This window comes from Triturus cristatus, chromosome 1_2 (genome assembly GCF_964204655.1).
Source record: "Triturus cristatus chromosome 1_2, aTriCri1.1, whole genome shotgun sequence".
In the NCBI taxonomy this organism is placed as follows: Eukaryota; Metazoa; Chordata; class Amphibia; order Caudata; family Salamandridae; genus Triturus; species Triturus cristatus.
The window spans coordinates 281,121,405-281,141,837 of record NC_140580.1 but is presented as its reverse complement, the minus strand read 5'-3'; the positions used below and the strand labels follow the sequence as shown (position 1 = coordinate 281,141,837).

The window sequence follows — 20,433 nt, the reverse complement described above, 5'->3', positions numbered from 1 at the left end:
TCTGCGGTGTAGCGGAGTTTGCCCAGCCACCCACCCAGTTTTCTGGCTTACCTGGTCACGCCGGTGATTCCTTGCCCTGCCTGAGCTGTCGTCTCCTCCTGGCAGTCTCCAGTTCTCTCCACTCCAGGCTCGTCCGACTCCCCAGATGCTCTACGTCACTCTTGGGAAGTCTGTGCATGCGTGTGCATGTGCAGTCCTCCCAAGAGTGACGTTGAGCATAGGTGAGTCGGACGAGCCTGGAGTGAACAGAAGAGACAGCCAGGAGAACAGCCCATGCAGGGCACGGAAGCACCAGCATGACCAGCCTCGGGTGGGTGGCAGCAGGGGGCGGTGTGGAGCAGAATGTAGCGGAATTCTACAGTTTTTAGCCAACTCCGTGGAATTCCACAAAGTGGCACTCCATCTACTCCACCCACCCTTAGATGATACATGAGGATACAAATGTATTTCGAAACCTAACCAACAAACAACAGTTCTTATCCAACAGGTCTGCAATTGAGCGACGAAAGTGCACCACCTTAACAGCGGCCCACCATCTCTCCAGCAAAAAGTTCCATAATCATAACAAAGACCCAATTTGCAAGCCCAAGACCTCAAACTTTTATTACAAACTTTTCCACCGAACACTTTTAAACCTTTCCATAGTGAAGAAATCCCCCAATCAGTAGAGGACTTCGGACATCTTTCCTGGATCCTTCCCCAAGACTTACAATAATGCACAAGTTATGTGTTGTTGTTCAATAGAATACCCTCTGGTTACTGTGGCCGCATTCATACTTGCCAAAAATCTGCATGGTCAAATAGAGTCAACCCCGCCATTTGCACAACACTTGCGTAGGGACGTCTCCCATATCATCTATAACTACACTGAACACAACACTAGTATTCCACATGCACTACACAGCAAACTCTTACATAACACATGGTATCAGCATATGACCACCATGGTCACCCAGGCATCAGCCAGGTCATGTTACATCTGTTCACTGATACCACATGCAGTAGGTGGAGACATGTTTTACTTGTCCCAAGAGATAGCCCCTGAAAAAGTGAAATGCCTTCTCCACCTGTACCTATGTAGGATTAGGGCCAAGATACAACCCTACAGAGTAGAACCCCATAGAGTAGTAGTGCACGTGACCCTTTATGAGACCAATCCCAAGGCATTGTGCCTCTTCACCAATCCTAGCAAGATCAAAAACAGAGCCAGATAAGATGCCCAGGAGGGGCACCATAGAGGAGGATACTGTTTGGTCCTGAGACTTTCCAGAAAAGAGATTATAGGAGGTAGCAAAGCCACTGCACCAGTGCACAAGCACCTCTGTCTGTGGTTCCATGGAGGCCCTTAGAGTGTCTGGTGCAGTCTTCTTTCACAACAAATGAATGTCAGATATCAAGTGCCAGTGTAGGGCCATCCACCTCAATGATACAAAGGGAAATTAGTCTTGCAGGGGAGGGTTAAACACCAGCATAGATAATCTATGTCAGGAAATATGGGACACTAAGATAGATAGGTACATGTGGTTGGAAAGGAAGGGGCAACTCCTAATTGTACGGAAGCTTACACTGTATTCCTTGTGTTTCAGAGGTAAAGGAATGATCCCACTTGGCACAAATGAGAACTGTGGTGCAATACTGCATGTACCAGACATGCAATGAGGCACCTCCATGCTGATGGATACCTACTGACAATGCGGTGCATTTGACTACACCCAGCTCGTCCCTTGATGGCAGGGCCTGTGCTCCCTGGTCACCATACACACCCCTACCATGGTCATTTCTGGAGAAGATCTATCAGAGTTGTACCAACATCTGCTACTGAAGAAAACAACTCTATTGCATCAGGCTCGAGAAAACAGAACTGCTGATTATTTTGGTAGGGCTCAGTTCAAGAACATTCCAGAAGAACTCAGACTGTTTTCTGACACACTAGTCAATGCGGGAGGGTCCATAACCTTGTTCACTCTGCAGGCGAAAGCCAACGCCTGTTGGTTGCAAATACCCAGATGGGAAATGATGAAAATGATGAACAGTACTGAGCTCTGCCTTAATGCAATCAAGGAAGAACTACGAGCCACCCGCCTCGTGGTGATGCAACATCGATATGTGCTGGACTTGATGACTGCAATGGAGGGAGGGTGTGTTGCAAGATCGGTGTGTCCTGTTGCACGTTTATCCCAGGCAATGACATGGGCATTGGGACTTTGACTATATTGCAATCCAAGCACTGCATTGTTTAAAAACTGACATGCGTAAAGAAGGAGGTGCCCCTGAGCAGGACTGGTACATCAGTTAGTTCTCCTGGCTCCCCAGGTGGATGACAGGACTGTTCACATCATTGCTGCCCATTTTTGTACTGTTCTTGTGTGGTTTCATACAAATGGGGGTTTCCAGCTGTAAGAACGTAGTCCTAAAAATTAATAGAATACAAGTAACTAGGGAAGCAGTGATAGTTAAAACTGAAAAATGTCAAGCTCCTAACAATGTGACTGTCATGAAGTATGGGGTAAAGGATGTAGTTGAAAGTTCAACTAGAGGAGGGAATGTTAAAATTGATGTGGATGTACGCAATGATACATGTAAGTATAAAAACGAAATTGAATCACTGTTGTCGAAATCTCCCGATATGACGTCTCCATCAACCAGTGAGAAATACATGGTCAGGCAGGCCCTGCGACCTAGGACTGAGGCTACTGATTGAAAGTTCACAGGTGGAGTGGCATGTAACCAGCAGGACAAACATGCGAACAGGAAAATCCTGATTAGTCCCACTGATAGGGAGCGACACCACAATGGTCTGGGGAGATTGACCCCAATAAAACGAACATGGCCAAAGGAGTGCGCATTACCAAAACGCCATAAAGTTAGATGCCACACGAAGTTAGAAACACTCAGTCAATCAGGACACAGCACACACAGTGATCACGCGCTCCCCATGCTGGACATCTGGACACATTACACTTTGGCCCTCATTGTCGCCACACAAGGTCAACAACCACCTGCATTTGTCATCAAGCTGTAGTCATTTATGGCTCCATAACTAGGTTGCATTCCTCTTTGTAAGTAGGATCTATGAATTGCTTTATGATGCTTCAAGAAATGTATAAACAGACGCTCAAAACGATTGTACTTTGAGTTAGTCCTCAGACACATTTCTGTATGGTGTACTCACGGCTTCAGTGTTTAATTAAACCAACTGTTCCTGTATTGCCAAACGCCTCTGGTCTTCATTATTTCAAGGTAAATTCATACTAGAGCAACAGTGGCCTAAGGCATTCCCTGTTTTTGACTGTCTCTCAAGTACCCATTGAATAGCTACACTGATTCTAAAAAAAGCTTTGCCCAGAAAATGTAACACTTCTACAGTATCACAGTAACGTGATAAGGTCTTGTTTAAGTATTAAATTACACAAACCTTCAAACTGTAATATGTTTGCCACAAGGCCTGAAAATCCATCATAATCTGAATATATATTTAGTGGGATGCAGGTGTAGGCAAGCAAGTCAGGGATACTTCAGTGTTTCTCCCTGTGGGAAAAATATCCTACTCCAAAGCCCAACATGTTAGTCTTGTCATACGACAATTTTAATACAGTCCATGGGCTTTACTTGGAGCAATGAGAGACCCCCCGTTCATTTTAAATAGAGCACATGTGGCTGAGGCCTTGTCACCAAGCCATAAGACTCAGCAAATATGAGAAAATCTGAGGTCTAACTACAAGAAAAGTTGAAAGAGACACAGAAAGAGACTCCTCATTATTTTTAAGATCTTTCACAGCACTAAACTGCTCAAGCAAAGAGTAACATATGAATTCTTACACTGCGCTAATTTTACTTCTATAATATTTGTTGACCGCTGCACTCTCCAAAAAAATGCAGTCATGTGAGGAACAAAAAGGTAAAGTGTTGACTTAATTCGGGTCATCTAATTTTTCCACATTTCTAAATAAACCAGGGGCTGCTTAGAACTCATTTAATAAGTGAAATCCGAACCTTGAAAAAGGTGAGACACAGAATGGGAGGATGTGGTGAGGAAATTAAAGGTTTGGGAGACATAACAAATGAAGCAGTTGAAAATGTGCATTTCTCACAAGTCCACTCCTGATGTTGGATGCCACCACTACTGGATCTTTAATTCAGTTGAAGGTCTTTGCCATGTCACCCAAGTCCTAAATATATTTCAATAATGAAATCTAAATATATTTCAACAATGTAACCTTTCAGAAGCACAACACTATATTAGTAACATGAATTCCAAACGAAGGTGACCTCAGACCTGATCTTAGATAAGTATATTTAAATCAGAAATGCAGCTTCCTAGAATTGCATGTGATTATGAAATCTGTAAAGCTGATATCGTATTTTAGTTTCAGGAACAACATAATATAATTCCCCATATATCATATAGTATAATATTATTAACAATTGTATTGTATTCTATTGTAATTGCATTTACATTCCACTTATTATTTTGGGGGTCATAGTATTGGTATGGGGTTCAGGATGAATGAGAGAGTGGAGGTAGAGGATATATTGATAGAGGTACAGGATGAGAAATAGTGTAGTGCATTGGAAAGAGTAGTAGACAGAGGTTTGAGATGAGTCAGAGAGTTGAGGTAGAAGATATATTGAGAGAGGTATAGGGTGAGAAATAGGGTAGTGCATTGAATATGCTGAATTCGAAGAAAATTAATAAATATATAGATCCATAAGTACATAGAAAGTACATAGATCCATTAATAATGCTGGAGATTTAAATTCTAATAAGTCATTACACCTCTGAAGCTCATCGGCTTGTAAAATTCACAATTTCATCTATAAGATGTGCTTTTGGTATTTCTAATGGTGTGTGGGCATTTGCATTTGGTAACACTGTGTAATGTGTGTGGAACCTCACCTGAATTGCAATTGGGACAATCTTGTTCTTCAAGTTCTTGTATAACAAGCAGATAGGTGCCGCCAGATACTGCATTGTACAAGGGTCGGTTTTATTTGCTGAGATCCCATCGAGCATCTTAAAGTCCACAATATAAATGTTTCCTTGCTATGGAAGAAAGACACAACATATTTGACGGTGAATTATCGCACTATCACGTGCTGCTAAATATAAAGAACGCTTTTGGACACTTACTGTACAAACAATTTCCATAAAGAAGATTCAACAGAAGTTCAAGTTGACATTTGCATTACAAATCTTAAAGTAGCTTTACAATTTTCTGTTTAAATCAGCCTTCAGTACTGCTGCCAGTTCTGAAGGGTCTAACATCTGCATCTTCAGCAAGCTAGGTGTACCATAATCAGAATTCTGGTCCACCCAATCACTGGGATCTCATATAAGGTAGTGGAGGAGCCTGCCTTCGCCATGGTACCATCAGATGGCTGTCAATTACAAGGCAGTCGAGAAGGTGAGAATTGTACCAACAATATGATGTTTTCCACACCTCTGCTACCACCAGCAACATGCCATACTCCATCATGTCAAAAGGAGGTGGGAGCAATCGCCATGCAATTTTAACAGTGCCCGGTGGTAGAACGGGTGGCACGTGGTTCTGCCAGCTCGAAGCTGGTGATATTTTCCATTTTTCTATTCCTAGACCTCAGGGAATTCTTGGGGATTCACCTGGCGTACCATGCCTGCGCAGAACACTGTGAGGATCCCTTGGGATAACGAAGCAGATAATAATTTATCATAAACTAATTAAAACCATACAATATTTTCATATCAATTCAATTAAAAAAGACACTATCACTTAGAACCAATAAAACATACAAGATACAATTTATTAAGATCGATCAGTAAAAGAAAAGAAAAAGAATCTCAGTTGCAATTCAAGTGTAAAACAGTGGGATCGATCAGGACAAGAGGGGTTAAAAAAAACATTATTTATTTATCCCATGCTTTTCATCCCTCAATTGTAGCAAAACTATGTACATATATTCTTCTAGATGCATTAACATTTGAGGATCTTCCACATTCAATAAAAATCTCACAGCCACTACTGCACGATGACATACATGTTTGAAGCCGAGTGGCCGAAGCCATTTTATTATTCCACTAAAAGCGCTGCAGAAAGACATACAATGTGGATTATTGTTTGAAGCCTATAGTCAGAGAGGCGGCAGAATTTAGAGCAGCCTTTGTACAGGGTCTAATTTTTTTGGCCAAGAGACAGGAAAAATAATTTGGCAATTTCTTTTTAAAGAAACTCACCACAGTGTAATCTAAATGTTTTTTGTGTTCAAATTCTCAATGTTCCCTTCAAAAGATAAAGCACTTAGCTGTTACTGGCAGTTCAAAATATCCTTGGGAAGTTGACAACTGATGTTGAGTGCACAGTGCATTATTTTAAAAAATGTAAAAAATGTGACTATGTTGAATATCTCGCCTTGTCCTGATGAAAGTGTATGCCAAAAAGGGGCTGTACATGTAGTTTCTTTGGCGTGTTCTATCGCATAACCAGCAGCAGCCCATGCAGGTAAGAGTGGTGGGCTGGGTGGGGGGAATTTTGACAGACGACAAGGGAAAATTAATTATTTATTTTGTTTTCCCTAGTGGTCGTCTGTCGAAGTACCCCCTCCCCCCCCACACACCCCCAACCGGCCTCACCGTTCTTACCTGCATGGCCCGCTGCTGCGCATAACACTGAACCAATAGTGAGATTTGAGTTTCAGCGATGGTTGCTGCAAATTGAATTCCAGCTTGAGTTGCAATTGGCAAGCAGAGTTAGATAGATTAAAGATTTGGCTAAATAAGTTAAGACTGTGTTCAATCTTGCCAATGACCTAACTTGAATGGGAAGGCTTCCAGACCATAATTGATAGCCGGAAGAAAGTGAGCGATTATTACTGAAATCAAGGATTTGACCGATGGAGAATCCAGGTTATTAAAGAGGCAACACACACTACACATGCCAAGTGTTCACGTGGTGAGCTACAATCGTCGAGTCATACCCCGAGACAACAGTATTTCCTATGTTTCTCAATTTGGGTATCATCAATATACCAGCTTTTAATTTTGCACCGTCTCTTGCTAAAATCGAAAATAGCAGATTTGCTTGCAATCAGTGTTAGTTTACTCTCTGTGTTATATTTTTTTTGACGGCTTCCAAGGTCTTCTGTAAACCAGCTGCTGTGTGGTCTCAATTAATTGTGTCATCTGCATCTTGCAGAGTCTGAATAGGTAGAGCGTATTGTATAGTTTGGTAACATTAATGACATTTGGTAGGTCTGCTACATTTGGACTAAAGAGTACGGCATCAACACAAAGCCCTGCTTTAGTCTTCTGTTGGACATTCTTCTTCCTGAGATGTAGCCGTAGTGTAACCTCAACCCATATGTTTCAGTACAATGGCTGTATAGCCTCCTCCAACGGTTCGGAAACACCCCATCTAGCTAATTTTGACTGACGTATGACCTGGTCTTCTCCGACAAAGCGGTACGAAAGACAATAAATGTAATGCCACGGGCCGACTCATGACCCACAACGCTACCGGTTTCCTCTTTGCCGGCCGCGGTGCAACCCACGGCGCCCCTCCCTCCTCTTCAGGGGCACCGCGGTACAGCATCACGGCCCGCTGTGGCCATTTCAACGGCGTCGCGGAAAGCACCCGTGACGCCTGTTGGTTTTTGGGCACGCTGTATACTTGCGCGGCGGCCCATCGGCTTCCCGAGGCACCTTAGGACATTCCACTCACCTGGTGTGAGCGTCTGGTGATACCCCTTCCTTTGGGGCCATATTGTTGTTCTCCTCTTCACCTTGCTCTCAGAAGGCAATAGGGGAAGGTTGCGTACCTTCCTAATATGGCGATCTTTCTGTAATGCTCTTCATTTTTTTCCCCTATCCAAGATGGCAACACCGCTCCTTCCTGTTTTGCCACTTTCTATTCCTCTATGTCACTTCCTGTATATAAGGAATCAGAATCTTTCCCTTCTTGCGTTGCAACACTCCTTGTTCCTGCTGGTGTGTCCTCGCTCCTGTTGGTTCCGTGGCTCCTCTTTTGGTCATTCCTTCCTTCCGTTGGTGCTTCTTTTCCCCTTTCTCCTTTTGCTACAGCTTGTCTTCCAGTCTTCTCCTGGTTCCTTTTGGGCTCCTGGTCTTCCAGAGTTTTCTGGCTCCTTGTCTTCTCCTTCATTTCTGGAGTCTCATCATCAACATCAGAGGTTTTTTCCCTCTGGGGTTTTCCTCTTGGGACTCCTTCTGGAGGGCACTGGCTGCTTAAGCTTTCACTGTCGGCAGCGCCGTGGCTACCGGAAGGGGTCGTCCTTATCTCGGCCAAACCAGGACTTACAAGAACCAAAGATGGGAACCGTCCCAACGCCTCAAGACTGGTAAGAAAGACCCAAAAACCAACAATAAACCAAAGACTGATTTTTTTGTACTTTCGCTATCTCATAGATTACCACAGATAACGCAAGTTATTATCAGATGTATTACTATTCCCGGTGTACCCCGTTTGTGTCACTGGGATCACGTTTTTGTTTCAGCCCAGGATTCAAATTCCCTTAATAGAATATTTGCATAGTACTTGGCCTCTACTTACAGTACTGCTATCATTCTGTAGTTTGCTACTAACGTGGGATCACATTTTTTTATATAGAGGATGAACTATAGAGGCTTTCGGACAGGGCGGATTATCTGGGTTTCAGACCCAGTGCAGTATAGGGTCCAAAGGCTAGAAACCCATAAATAAATGTTGAATTTAATAAGAACTTTAAGATGGCCCCAAGAGGCTCAAGTACCATTTGATTTTAATGATTTAATAATACTTACAATTGTATTGGGACAAAAAGAAACTTCAGCTTAGATTGGGACAAAAAGAAACTCTCACACAGCGGAGTCATCCACGTGTAATATCTCCATTTGTTTGATACAAATTTGCTTGCAAAATGAAATGCCAAGCTCATCTCAATGTTGGGACCCAAGACTGTTTATAAATTGTCTGAATTTTTTGGGCATTAAGACCTAGAAATTTGTGTTATTTTTACCTACTGGCTCTTTGAGAGGGTGCTCTTTACTTCCGGGATTTGCTCTTAATATGGTTTCCATAAAGATCTGTCCCCCTCTGATAAAACAGATTTAAAGGAACATTTTCTGATTTTTGTCTTAAATTCTTATTTAGAACTCTTCTGCTATTTTAAGTTATGAGCGTATCAGCTCTTATGGGATACACCCATAAATGGCAATCTGTTGCAAAATGTTGTGGGGCTTAACTGAGCATTAACCTTGTATTTTGGTCCCAAGCAACACTACAGTTAACAATGGAGGTCCACTCCTCCAAGAGGGTCTGAATCGAAGTGGTGTCACCTTCTGAGATCAGCCATTTGTTTAATTTATCTTTGTTATGTTAGTCCATGAAAGATGATTTAGTTGGTGACAGCCATTGAATTCACCAACAGTCATGAACGTTTGATGACTCAAAGGCTGACATGGGAACTGCACAGACTATATGGTTGCTCTCTAAACAAAGATTTCATTTGTGGTATAGACAATAAGGTTCTCTGAAGTCACAAATGTGTAATTTTATACAGAATTATGTTAGCAACCAAAGAGCGTAGATTGAGGTAGAGCAATATCCTCAACAGAATGGAACTGTCTATGTGATACTTCAGCTGAAGGAGGGAAATGGCTGTAATGTCTCATGGAGTTTGCATACACAAAGGATAGCCCGTCTGTTAGATTATAAGTAAGACTTCGGTTAACATCACCTTTTAATTTAGTACAGACATTCCTCTTGATCTCAAGGCGCAAGCTAAGTAAAAACATATGCTTTTGTATGTTGCTGAACATAGACTTGTTTGCTGGATGACAATACATATGCGTTTAAAGGCGCAAGTGAAAAACACTGCCTGTGCCTTTCTATGCCTAATGTGACACTTCAGATCAATAGTGTTTATTGTACAAATAAGGGTATTTGACAGGTAGATGCACAAGCCAAAATTAACTCCGCCCCTACCCTTTCCTTTACCAGAGTTTACATGATCGCTGGGATAACCTAGAACAGAAAATAGTTCACAGCACCAGGCATAGGTGCTGTAAGTAGGGGTGCTGGAGCTCCAGCAGTACCCCTATATTAACCATGCTGGAGCTCAGAAGGTGAATGACCAATAAAGATGACTTTAAATTTGTTTTTCATCTGGTCACAACTGCTGTGCTTCCAAAGGCAGAGGTCAAATGTCAGGTTATATCTTCTGTCAAATCGACGCTTATTCATGTAACATGGAGATTAGGGTTTACGTTTCTTTCTCCGACTGCTAGGTGAGAGCATTATGTGAAGTGAATTCTGTGACAATCTTGCTGGGGAACAGGGAGTGTGAAAGGAAATGGTATACGATGTCAATTGTTTCCTACATACAATAAATTTTAAATATATCAGAAGTTAGGAAAGCACAAATGGAGCACTTTTATTAGTAATTCTGAAGTACAATGGAAACATCGATTTTAATCTGATCAAAACAAATCAAGAGGGCTGTGGCCAAGATGATGGCCAAACAGAAGCCAAACTGTGGAGCTCCAATGCCCATTATGTAGCCATCTGTGGTCCCAGCTGGCCTGCTATGCCTAGATTCCTGCTTTTATGTAGGGGAAGTCACCCATTATGGATGGACCCAGTGAGGTGCACCCGAGACTACCAACAATACAGAGAACTGGCGGCTGAACTCGCAGATGGGGGCGCAACATAGGTCGGAACTGGCTGCGGAGGCCACACAGTCGCTCCACCCCACAGGATGCCATTTTTCTTGGATGGCCTGAAGATATGTGTAGATCCCCCAAGCAGCATACAGCACCTGGCACCCCCACCAAGCGGGATGTTACTGGTGGAGGCCGCTGAGCTGATACAGGATTGTCTAAGGAGTCAGGTGACTGACCTCTCTGAATCTTGTGCAGCTGACGCCTCTACCATGATGGGGGCGGCCCTTCATGGTAATTGAGAGCATCCATGAACACACCGCAGCCTCATGGGTCAGGAGGGCTGAAGTCCAATGTCACGGGAGCCAGTGCAGGCACACCGGAGCAGGGCAACGAAACAGCTACCAACTTCATCCACATGCTTTGTCCACGCACAGCTGGTGCCGCCTCTGCTGTGGAGTTTGGTGGCATCCGAAAGCGAGTCATGGCTCGGCCCCTCAGTTTCGGTGGGCTGAATGGTGGAGCCCCACTAGGCTGCTCTTCTGACTTCTTCTACACGCCCCATTCTACGGAGCAGTACCTGTGGCCCCTGCGTGCAGGCTGTACACTATGAGTCACAAACAGAGGCCCGACCTACCACCAAATGTAGTGAGTACATCAGCAAGCTACCAGAGGACCTCAGAGACTGGAGGAAGGCACCTCATGCTTCACGTCCATGTACGGATGTAAAACCATCAACCAGTGAATGCTTCCAAGAGTGATTGATTTTTCTCCGGCAACTTCAGCGCCATGACATCAATCGGGAGTGGAGCCTGGACTGACAACCAGCCCAATTGATATTAGCTGCACCGGCCCACCCCATTCTTAACCTGCTTACTGTTATCCAATATGCAGCTGGTGGCATTCCTCACTAGCAGCAGGACGGGACTGCAGACATTTTCCATGTATTTTTTATAGCAACGGGACAACAGAGAGCCCATACCCCCCTTGAACTGACTTCACCTTTGTACCCATGGCTACGTATCCCTTGCAAGTGATGCCCCAGGCTCCCATGAAGGGAGTAGTTCAGCGCGCTCCTCTTATTTATGTTCTTTTTTCATCCTCACCCCACACCCACAGTGAACCTCCTCAACAATTGCTAGGTGTCTAATGCATGGATGCTGTGTAGAGACCTATGGCTCCAACTTCTTTACACCTCTGCATATTACAGCAAAGCCACCCACCCTATACAAATGGTTAAAATAATAAGACTGAAGGTCCAGGGTCTCAACACCCCAAACAAGCGTCTGGCACTTTTGCCCATGCTCAGGGACACGGACTTCAACATATGCCTGCTGCAAGAAACACATCTCCTGAAGAAAGATTAGGGTTGGATGAAATCTCATTGGTTTGATAGACAATATTTCCCACTGGGACCCAGGAAGAGAGGCAGGTTAGTGATTCTGTTGACCCTTAAATTTCAGGAGTGGTTGGTGCAGACTCAAGCAAAGGTGACAGGTAGGCTTCTCTCTTTGAGGATCTTTTTGTCCACTTACGTTTTTATGCTTGCCACGCTTTATACGCCAAATGAACGAAATAGCAATTTATCCTCCATGCCTTGTGCCTTGTCACCACATCAATAGACGCTGACAATGTCATAGGTGGAGATTTTAATCTAGCCCCAAATACAAACTTTGAAAGGTCAGCTAAAAGGGCAGGACAGACTCTGGCATTCCCAGCAGAGGGACTACGGTGGTCTATACACCGTTCTACTAAAGACTACTCATTTTTTCCCTGCATCCCACCAGATCTGTGCTCGTACAGCTTACTTCCTTTACCTCCTCCTGCATCACAACAGCGAACGCCAATACTGACATAGGCATCCCCGCACTCTCAGATCACGCTCTGGGGGGAGCTGACCTTGCCCAAGTTAACTTTATTGCTGTGCAATGTGGTGCTTATGGCCGCCAGAAAAGACAATATTTGGTGTGGGGTAGCATTGAGGTCCAGAGTACAAAGACCTGGCTGGCAAACATGAACTGGCGTTTGCAGGCAGAAAACACCATGTTTAAGGTGTGCTGATGGCATTAGAAATTTGAGAAAGTGCGAAGCACTAGGGAAGATTTCAGGGGCATGGACTGAATTGGTCGCTGAGTTTGGACAGTCTGATAGGGATGCTCACCTGGTATTGTGGTTTTGGGTGGTTCTGTTCTTGGGAGGTAGGGGGGCGGGGATGTATACTGTATTTCCACACATTACCATTTTATGTGTTATCGGTAAGCCAACATGTCTGTTCAAATTTAGTGTCCATTTCAATAGGAAATGTGCTGTCTGTGAATGACTGTGTGCTACAACACCATAAACTAGTATTATATTTGTAAGAGTGTGCTCCACAGTGCAACCCCACCTATACACCACAATCTTACTACTCTTCTTGAATAGGCATGACTCGTTTACTATACTTGTTCTTAGTGTGACACAAGTTTTCACAGTCCCTATTATTTCAGTGACGTAACATTGATGGCAAAAACCCCACTCTGAAAATTGTGCCAGCACCAGGACTTATGAATACAGATTATGTTGTTGCAGAAAAGAAAATAACAAGTTCCAAGAGAGCAGCTTAAGTGAAATTGGGGCAAAAATCTGTCTGCTAAATAGGCATGATTCATTCAGTGCTACCTAAGCTGAGAGGTGCCTCTAGTAAGCGTTGTGGCCAAGCAACTTCTGTCTTTTTTGGTACTGACTTTTTGTTGTATATGCGCCTTTCTCCCAGGTTATGGACTCCAGCTAATTGTTAGTTCATTGATAATTAGCCTGGGAGATAACACACCTTGATTGGCTTTTAAAATTGATTTAGGGTTGGTGGTAGAGAATGTGTCTATGACTTTATTATTAAAGAATTATCCCAATATTGGTTTTGACGTGATAATTCCCCATGGTGCAAATAAGTCCTTATGTCTCCACACCAATTTGTCTGCTTCCTGATCAGCGCAAGTTACTTTAGTGAACTTCTTCCAGGGAATAATGGCTCTATCTTTGAACCCAAGTCAAAAACAAACGTCATTCGGCAAAACAATGCCATAAAAGTACATTATTAAATCTTTTCCATATAATCATTATAGCTACAATTTCATAAAAGTATTAAAACATATAGAAGAAACAAGTCGATAAAAGTTAGATTTAGATTACCACAAAAAGTGCAAAACATTTTATACTTGTGGAACGTATAATAACTTTATCGAGAATATCTCTTACGGACACTAAGTGCGTCTCTGATAAAATGAATGTCTGCATGACACATTTCGTCTGAGTCGAACTGCTGAAGGTATTGAATGCCAATTTATATGGCTTAAATCTCATAGGACATAATATTGGCACAAGGAATTGTGAGTGTACTGTCTTGTACAGAGAGCAAAAAAGCATAAGGTGAGTTAAGGATTGAACTGAACAATTATCACAGGTGCAATAAGGAAGACTATCAAACCATGAACCTTGATGAGGAAAAGCAAAAGAAAAATGTAATGTGCCCAAACGTAATCTATCTAGGTAAAATCTGTGATGGGGGTTTTCTACAATCTTTAGATAAAGCTCCAACTCATAATATCTGCTCATGGAGGCCATCCCCAAGTCATTAGTTCTATGAGAGCTCTGACAGTGGTCAGACCTCATCTGAGTTTTCGTCACAGGGCCTAGTGATTTGGGATTATTATACAACTCAGGTGCTCGCAGTCTAGAAAAATTGCTCTTAATATAGGCTAGCCACAGGATTTAAGCTATGTTGTCAATGGCCAATCAATCAGTGATCATACTTTTAGTGAGATCAAGCTCACTCGACTGGCATATGTTTACCCAAAACAAAAGGGGAGCCAGTCCTAACAGGTCTTCTAAATAGGACAAGTCAACCTCAGAATGACAAAAAAGAGTGTCTACGCCTAGGGGAACTAATAGTAATCTTTGCAAAAAAATATTTAGAGGTTTCTGGAGTTTATTGCTATTACAATACCCCCACACACCTGCCCCATAAGAGGTCACTTAAATATATATTTAGATTTAAACGAAGTCATCCATTCTTTCACTGGCCTATGCCCCAATGTAGATACAAAATGGAAAATCCCTTCAATAGCGCTTGACAATTGAAGTCCTCTTAGCGACAGCAAAGGTGCCCATTTAAGTTTGGGGTTGAAAGGAATACCTAAATAATTAAAACTGCCAAACTTTAAAACTGAGGATCCCTCTATATAATAGTTTTTCAATTTGGCACTTTTGGGCCCACAGATTAAAATAAAAGTCTTAGATGTGTTAAACTTTAAGTCTAGAGCACTGATAAACTCCATAAAACCATACAATACCTGCTAGAGACCACTTTCAGTCCTAACTTTGAGGACAGCATAGTCAGCGTAAAGAAGTTTGGGGATGTATCAATTCCCCACCCTTGCGTGTCTATCTTCTTCTGGAGACGGTGACCCTTAAGATAGTTATATAAATTAAAAATAGAAACATCGCTAAAATACATCCTTGTTGGACTCCCTGACAACAATTTATGGAGGATGTACAATCTGCAGTAGGAGAATAGCAAATCCTTACCGAGGTGTCCCAGTGCAGTCTATGTAAATGTAAGAATAAGGGTTTTTCCACCCCAAGCTTTCTAAAATGTTCCATAGTTTAGAGAGATGTATGGTGTCAAAAGCACTTGACAAATCCATAAAAGTCAACTGCAAAGAGGTGTTTTTAGCATGAATGTACATATCGATTAAGAGTGAAAGATTAAGACGTTGTTCTCTGCTTCCAGTCCCTTGTCTAAATCCATACTGGAGATCTGAAAACATATTATTTGTCTCCACCCAGTCTGCCAGTCTCACCAAAGCTAGCCTACCTAAAATCTTCATGGTTGAGTCCAACAAAGATATTGGACAATAACAGGCATGGCTGGATTTATCCCCTTTCTTAAAAATGGGCACAATATTTGGGTAATGGGTAAACTGTGTCCAGTTATTGCAGCACGGAATACATTCGGAAGAAGTGGAGCCCATAGGTCTACATTTTATTTGAAAATGTCCACAGGAACACTGTCCGGGCCTGGTGCTTTGCCACTTTTGCTCTTTCTGATGGCTATAGCTACATCCTCAGCCCCAATGTTCAAACTTAATTCTATCAACCGGTGACATATCCCAAAGCCCTTGTTCTATGCAGGGCTTACATTTGGAATTAAATACTTGAAAAAATATTAGAAAACCCAAGATTCCGGTGAAATGAAACAATTGATCTTGGTCAGGGGCTGTGATGTAACCACCCCCCAGAATAATCTAGAGTCCTTTTATTTTTCTGCCGTAAGGAGATCTGCCCATGCTAATTCTCTGAGTTCAGATTTCCTCTCCCTAAGTGTGGCTTTATATAATGATCTTACTAACATGATGTACTCCCGATTCCTCAGGTAAGATTTTAAGGCCAACTTCAGCAACCTATGGGCTTTAGAACAGGCTAAGTTAAACCAACGCTTTGGGTTTACGCTGGGCTTACTTTTCGAGGTAAGTCCTACAGAAACTCATGACATAACCTGACCATGTAATTGCTTGTAGAACGCACTCACATATTATTTAATGTTATGAGAGAAATTAGATGCTAGAAGAAAAGTGAATCAAGAACATCTTCCTACAAAATGAATACATTCTAATGTAAAGCTTAATAATTAACGCATAGAACTTGTGCTGGAAAACGTAACCAATGCTATTTGTTTATAGGCCTCATTACTGAATGTGATTCAGTGATGTATTATTTGTGTTTAACACTTTTCTAGGATAATGATGTAGATGCACGACACGTATTAATGTAGTTAAGATAATTATTCCATTGGAAGCTAATGGTTTATGTAATTTCTAACATAGACAGCATGGTGAATTCATTATTTTAGCCAAAGTCGTAGGCCTGAATTTGCAGCACATTTTGAAATGTCCTTATTTCTGAAATTAATATTTAAATTCTCATGTGAGTTTCGTAGAAGGATTTCTGTCTCACGTTTGCATTTCAGGGGGAAAATGTGTGCTGGTGAAGAGTAAGGGTATTGTTCTACTAGATAAAGTTGCAGAAAGAAGGAGTTACAGTTAGCCTGGCCTGGGAAAGATAAGGTGGAGGGAGGTGTTTTCACACAGGAGAAGGAGAGAAGAACAAGGATGAACTGCTATAGAGGCGTACATGGAGAAGGCCGTGAACGGAATCAATGTCATGGAAAAGTTTGTGGCTGAGCCATTGTAGAGTATGTGCGAGAAAAGCATCATGGGATATTTGCAGACTACGACTTTGAGTATATGATGCATTGTAGAGAGGGACAGACACCTCCATTCCTGCTTGCCATCTTGACGGAAAACACCGGAGTGCTAACTTGCTTCCCTTCCCTTGTTTGTGGCTTCATGCCTCAGACCCATCTGATTGCGAAGTGACTTCTTAGGAAGGCTCTACCTACTGACACCTTTTCCTTTTGAAAAATCTTTATTACATGCTAACCTAGGGATGCCACTTCTGGAGTTAGAGTAGGGATAGCTAGAAGCTAAATGCTGTATATTGAAGAAGTGCTAATGCAGGGAGATTAACTTTTGTTGTCTCATTTCATGCATATTCGTCATAGAACTTATTATTCCTTTCATGCTTCATTGAGTGAACCTCTGCAGAAGATTTGGACTTCTTCGGTTTCCCATGTACTTTTATACTCTCATGGTAAGATTTGTGTATGTCCAACAATTTTTAAATTTGTAATAAATGTGACTAACCTTCAATTGGTTGTTGACTTATGTTTTGGGTAGTTTGTTTTGTGTTACACTGTATTTCAATTGATTTACGACATTTTACTCCCCTCTACGCTTTTATGCTGCTTAAAAGAACCATCGAAAGACCGACATTGGATTGGAACTAAACTGATGGGCCCAGGTCCTTTCACTATCTATTATCAGACTGGCAGGTATGTCAATAGCCAAAAACATATTCATTTTCTCTAGGTTTTGGAACACTATAGACCTCAAAAGGTGTAATGGATCAAAAGCGAAACACTTGATACACAGACCACTATTTGCTGAAAAGGTAATATGAGGTAACTGCGAAGTTTTGCCCGCTTTTACCTGGAGACAATTAAATATCAAAACAAGGGGGTTATGGTTACTCATACAATTTGGTAACATTTTGAATTTTGAAATTAAAAAACTATAATCTTTCAAAATTAATATAAAATCAATGCTGCTATGAGCGCCACAGCCTGTAGTGTAGGACAATGATTTGAGGGCTCTGGGCTGCACTCACACGCACAAGATCATTGTTAAATAGCCCACTATTGATGGCATCCCCATACACCGTATGCTTAAAATGGGTCACCTCCTGATTCAAATGGTCCTCCATGCCAAAGACTGGAGAATCACTAAAAGGACACAAGGAATAATAAAGTCACACACCCATAACATACAACACGAACTTGTATTGCAGTTCAGTTTTACAATATGATCAGTAAGCAAGTTTATCACTTCTGAGGACTGGTGGTCAAACAGAGTATTATAAAAGTTGATAATCAACAAATCTACTGGCCCTAGACCAGACAACAGCAGTATTTGAGACCAAGGGGACGAACATAAGAACTTTACTTTAGGACAGGAAAATTTGACCGAAATCGAAACAGCAAACCATCCCTCCGCCTTCCCAGGGGAAGATGAAATTGCTAAAGTATAAAAGGATCGAAAGCCATCCACATAGAAGTCCTTTGTGGCCCAAGTCTCTTTCAGGCAGATAATTTAAAAACCCTTATTTAAAGGAAACCTATTCTTCATTTGGCAATTTAGAATAATTACCTGCAACATTCAAAGGTAACAAATTATAGGGCATAAAAAAACGGGAGGGAACTTAATTTAGAGGGCTCATTTTGAAGAGCTCCTCCTGACAGCAACTGCAGGAGGGCTATATCCAATGAAGGGGCATAAACACATTAGGAGCGATAGAGACAAACGTCGGAGAAGGGGAATTAAAAATTGAGGGGACAGTCACGTTTGAATGTCAATCAATATCCTGAAGATTTCCCAGTGGAGGTAAACGGTTACTTAGAGAAATAGGTGGGGGTCATACAAGGGAGCAGACTGGGTATCTCAACATGAACATTCCTATTAGCCATCTGGTCATTGACCTGGCTATAGTGGGGCTTGTAATAAAAACCCAAAGGTAAGGCTCTAATTCTTCCCTGTGTGTCTGTCAAATGTCCTGGTGCATCTAATAATTTCCTCACCTAAAAAGGAGTTTTAAAATTAACAACACAATAACCTAAATAAAATGTTAGTTCGTTGCTGACCCATGGGAATTTCCTCACTGTGAGAATCTTGTTAAAATGATTACAAGGAAAGGATCACAAGCACCTCCTGAGTTTACCGTAAGTTTTAAATCTAACCAGGATTCCCTCTTATTTGTGTGTGAGGTGGAACTTGATCTTAAATAATAACATAGGGGGTACACTCGGGGCAGGTGTGAACTATGCTGATGATCATCATGAGTAGGAGAGGGTCTCACTTCTGGAGGACAGGACCGCTGAAAATTATGAGGATGGGCCACACCAACACTAGTTGGGTCCAAATTGCCCATATGGGGTGCTTTTGACAGCAGGCCCTCATATAAAGCAAGTACAGAGCTGTCGCGTTTTTACCATCCCACACGACAGAGAGGAGGGCGAAGAGGGAGATGCAACCATGGATGAGGGATTGTCCACCTCACCTGAAAGCCATCGTCTCCTTCCCTTACAGCCCGGTGTCTGGGAGCCAGAAGGAGACCCGATGTGGGACACCGATATGCCTTTTGTGCAACCCTATCCCTTTAAGGAGAAGGCATCTGCTGAAGGCTCCACCCAGCACTGCGACGTCACCCTCACAGGACCAATCCCGTGGAGACAGCCTCACCGGAGCGAGGCTCAAAATCCCAGAAGCAGCGAAGGTGTGTGGTTCGTGGACGCCTCAGCAGTGAAGGAGGTGCCAGGAGACGAACCACCGCTGCAGTCGGAGGACGCCACGGAGCGGAGTACTAGCAGAAAACCAGGAGGCCAACAATATCATGCTGCGCCCAGCCACGTTCCTGGAGGAGCGTGGCTTCACCAGGTACGTGAACGCTTGGCGGGGTGGGTAGGGAAACGGGAGAAGGACAGCGAATAGAGCGTCCCTTTCGTGAATACTCTCACCCGGTATTACCCCTGCACTTACTCACGGCCCGCAGTACTAGTCACAAGCACTGGTGGTCCCTCACACCCTTTCCCCAAACATCGTTTTTTCTAAAAACAAACCATCTCACACTTGCCTATTGTCTTCTTTGCCCGAGTGCCTCATAAACTCTGGAGAAAGAAGAAGACGGAAGGAGCCACAGCCCCTAGGACTGAGGACCAGATAAGAAGGATCATCTACCTTAACAAGACTCCTCTTTCTTTTTTTGTTTTGTGGACTCTGGCGACCCCCAAGAGAAGTGTTTACAGGAAAATAAAGCCTAGTTTAGCCCGATTTGGTATGGACATTAATCCTTGCCTGACCCCTGACTAAGGGTCTCCGTCACAAGAGCCAAAAGCCCTTGGGAAGGAGTTGTCTACAAAATGCACACTGGCAGTCCCAGCAATAGAAGTGGACAGGGTGCACTTAGGGGGCCTCAGCAGGGAGTGACTGAACCTTAACTCAGTTCTTTCAATGCGTTGTGTACTTGGAACTTTGAGATCATGATATAAATGTATCAATCGGAGTAAGTTCCCTCTCTGTTCAATACATCATGCTGACCCATTGAGAAGCATTATAGTGTGAAGAAAAGAGAGCATGAATGATCATCTGTTTTCACAT

At 42.7% G+C, this 20,433-nt stretch overlaps 1 protein-coding gene across 5 annotated transcripts in view; it reads right to left on the bottom strand.

The window, feature by feature from the left end:
• LOC146867161 (polyunsaturated fatty acid 5-lipoxygenase-like) overlaps positions 1-20,433 on the bottom strand; it is a 1,030,548-nt gene that overhangs the window by 318,868 nt on the left and 691,247 nt on the right. For all 5 annotated transcript variants that reach the window (XM_085603716.1, XM_085603717.1, XM_085603714.1 and 2 more), the window contains one exon: positions 4,898-5,044. In XM_085603716.1, the coding sequence (XP_085459842.1) occupies positions 4,898-5,044 (147 nt within the window). The remainder of the gene's footprint in view (positions 1-4,897; positions 5,045-20,433) is intronic.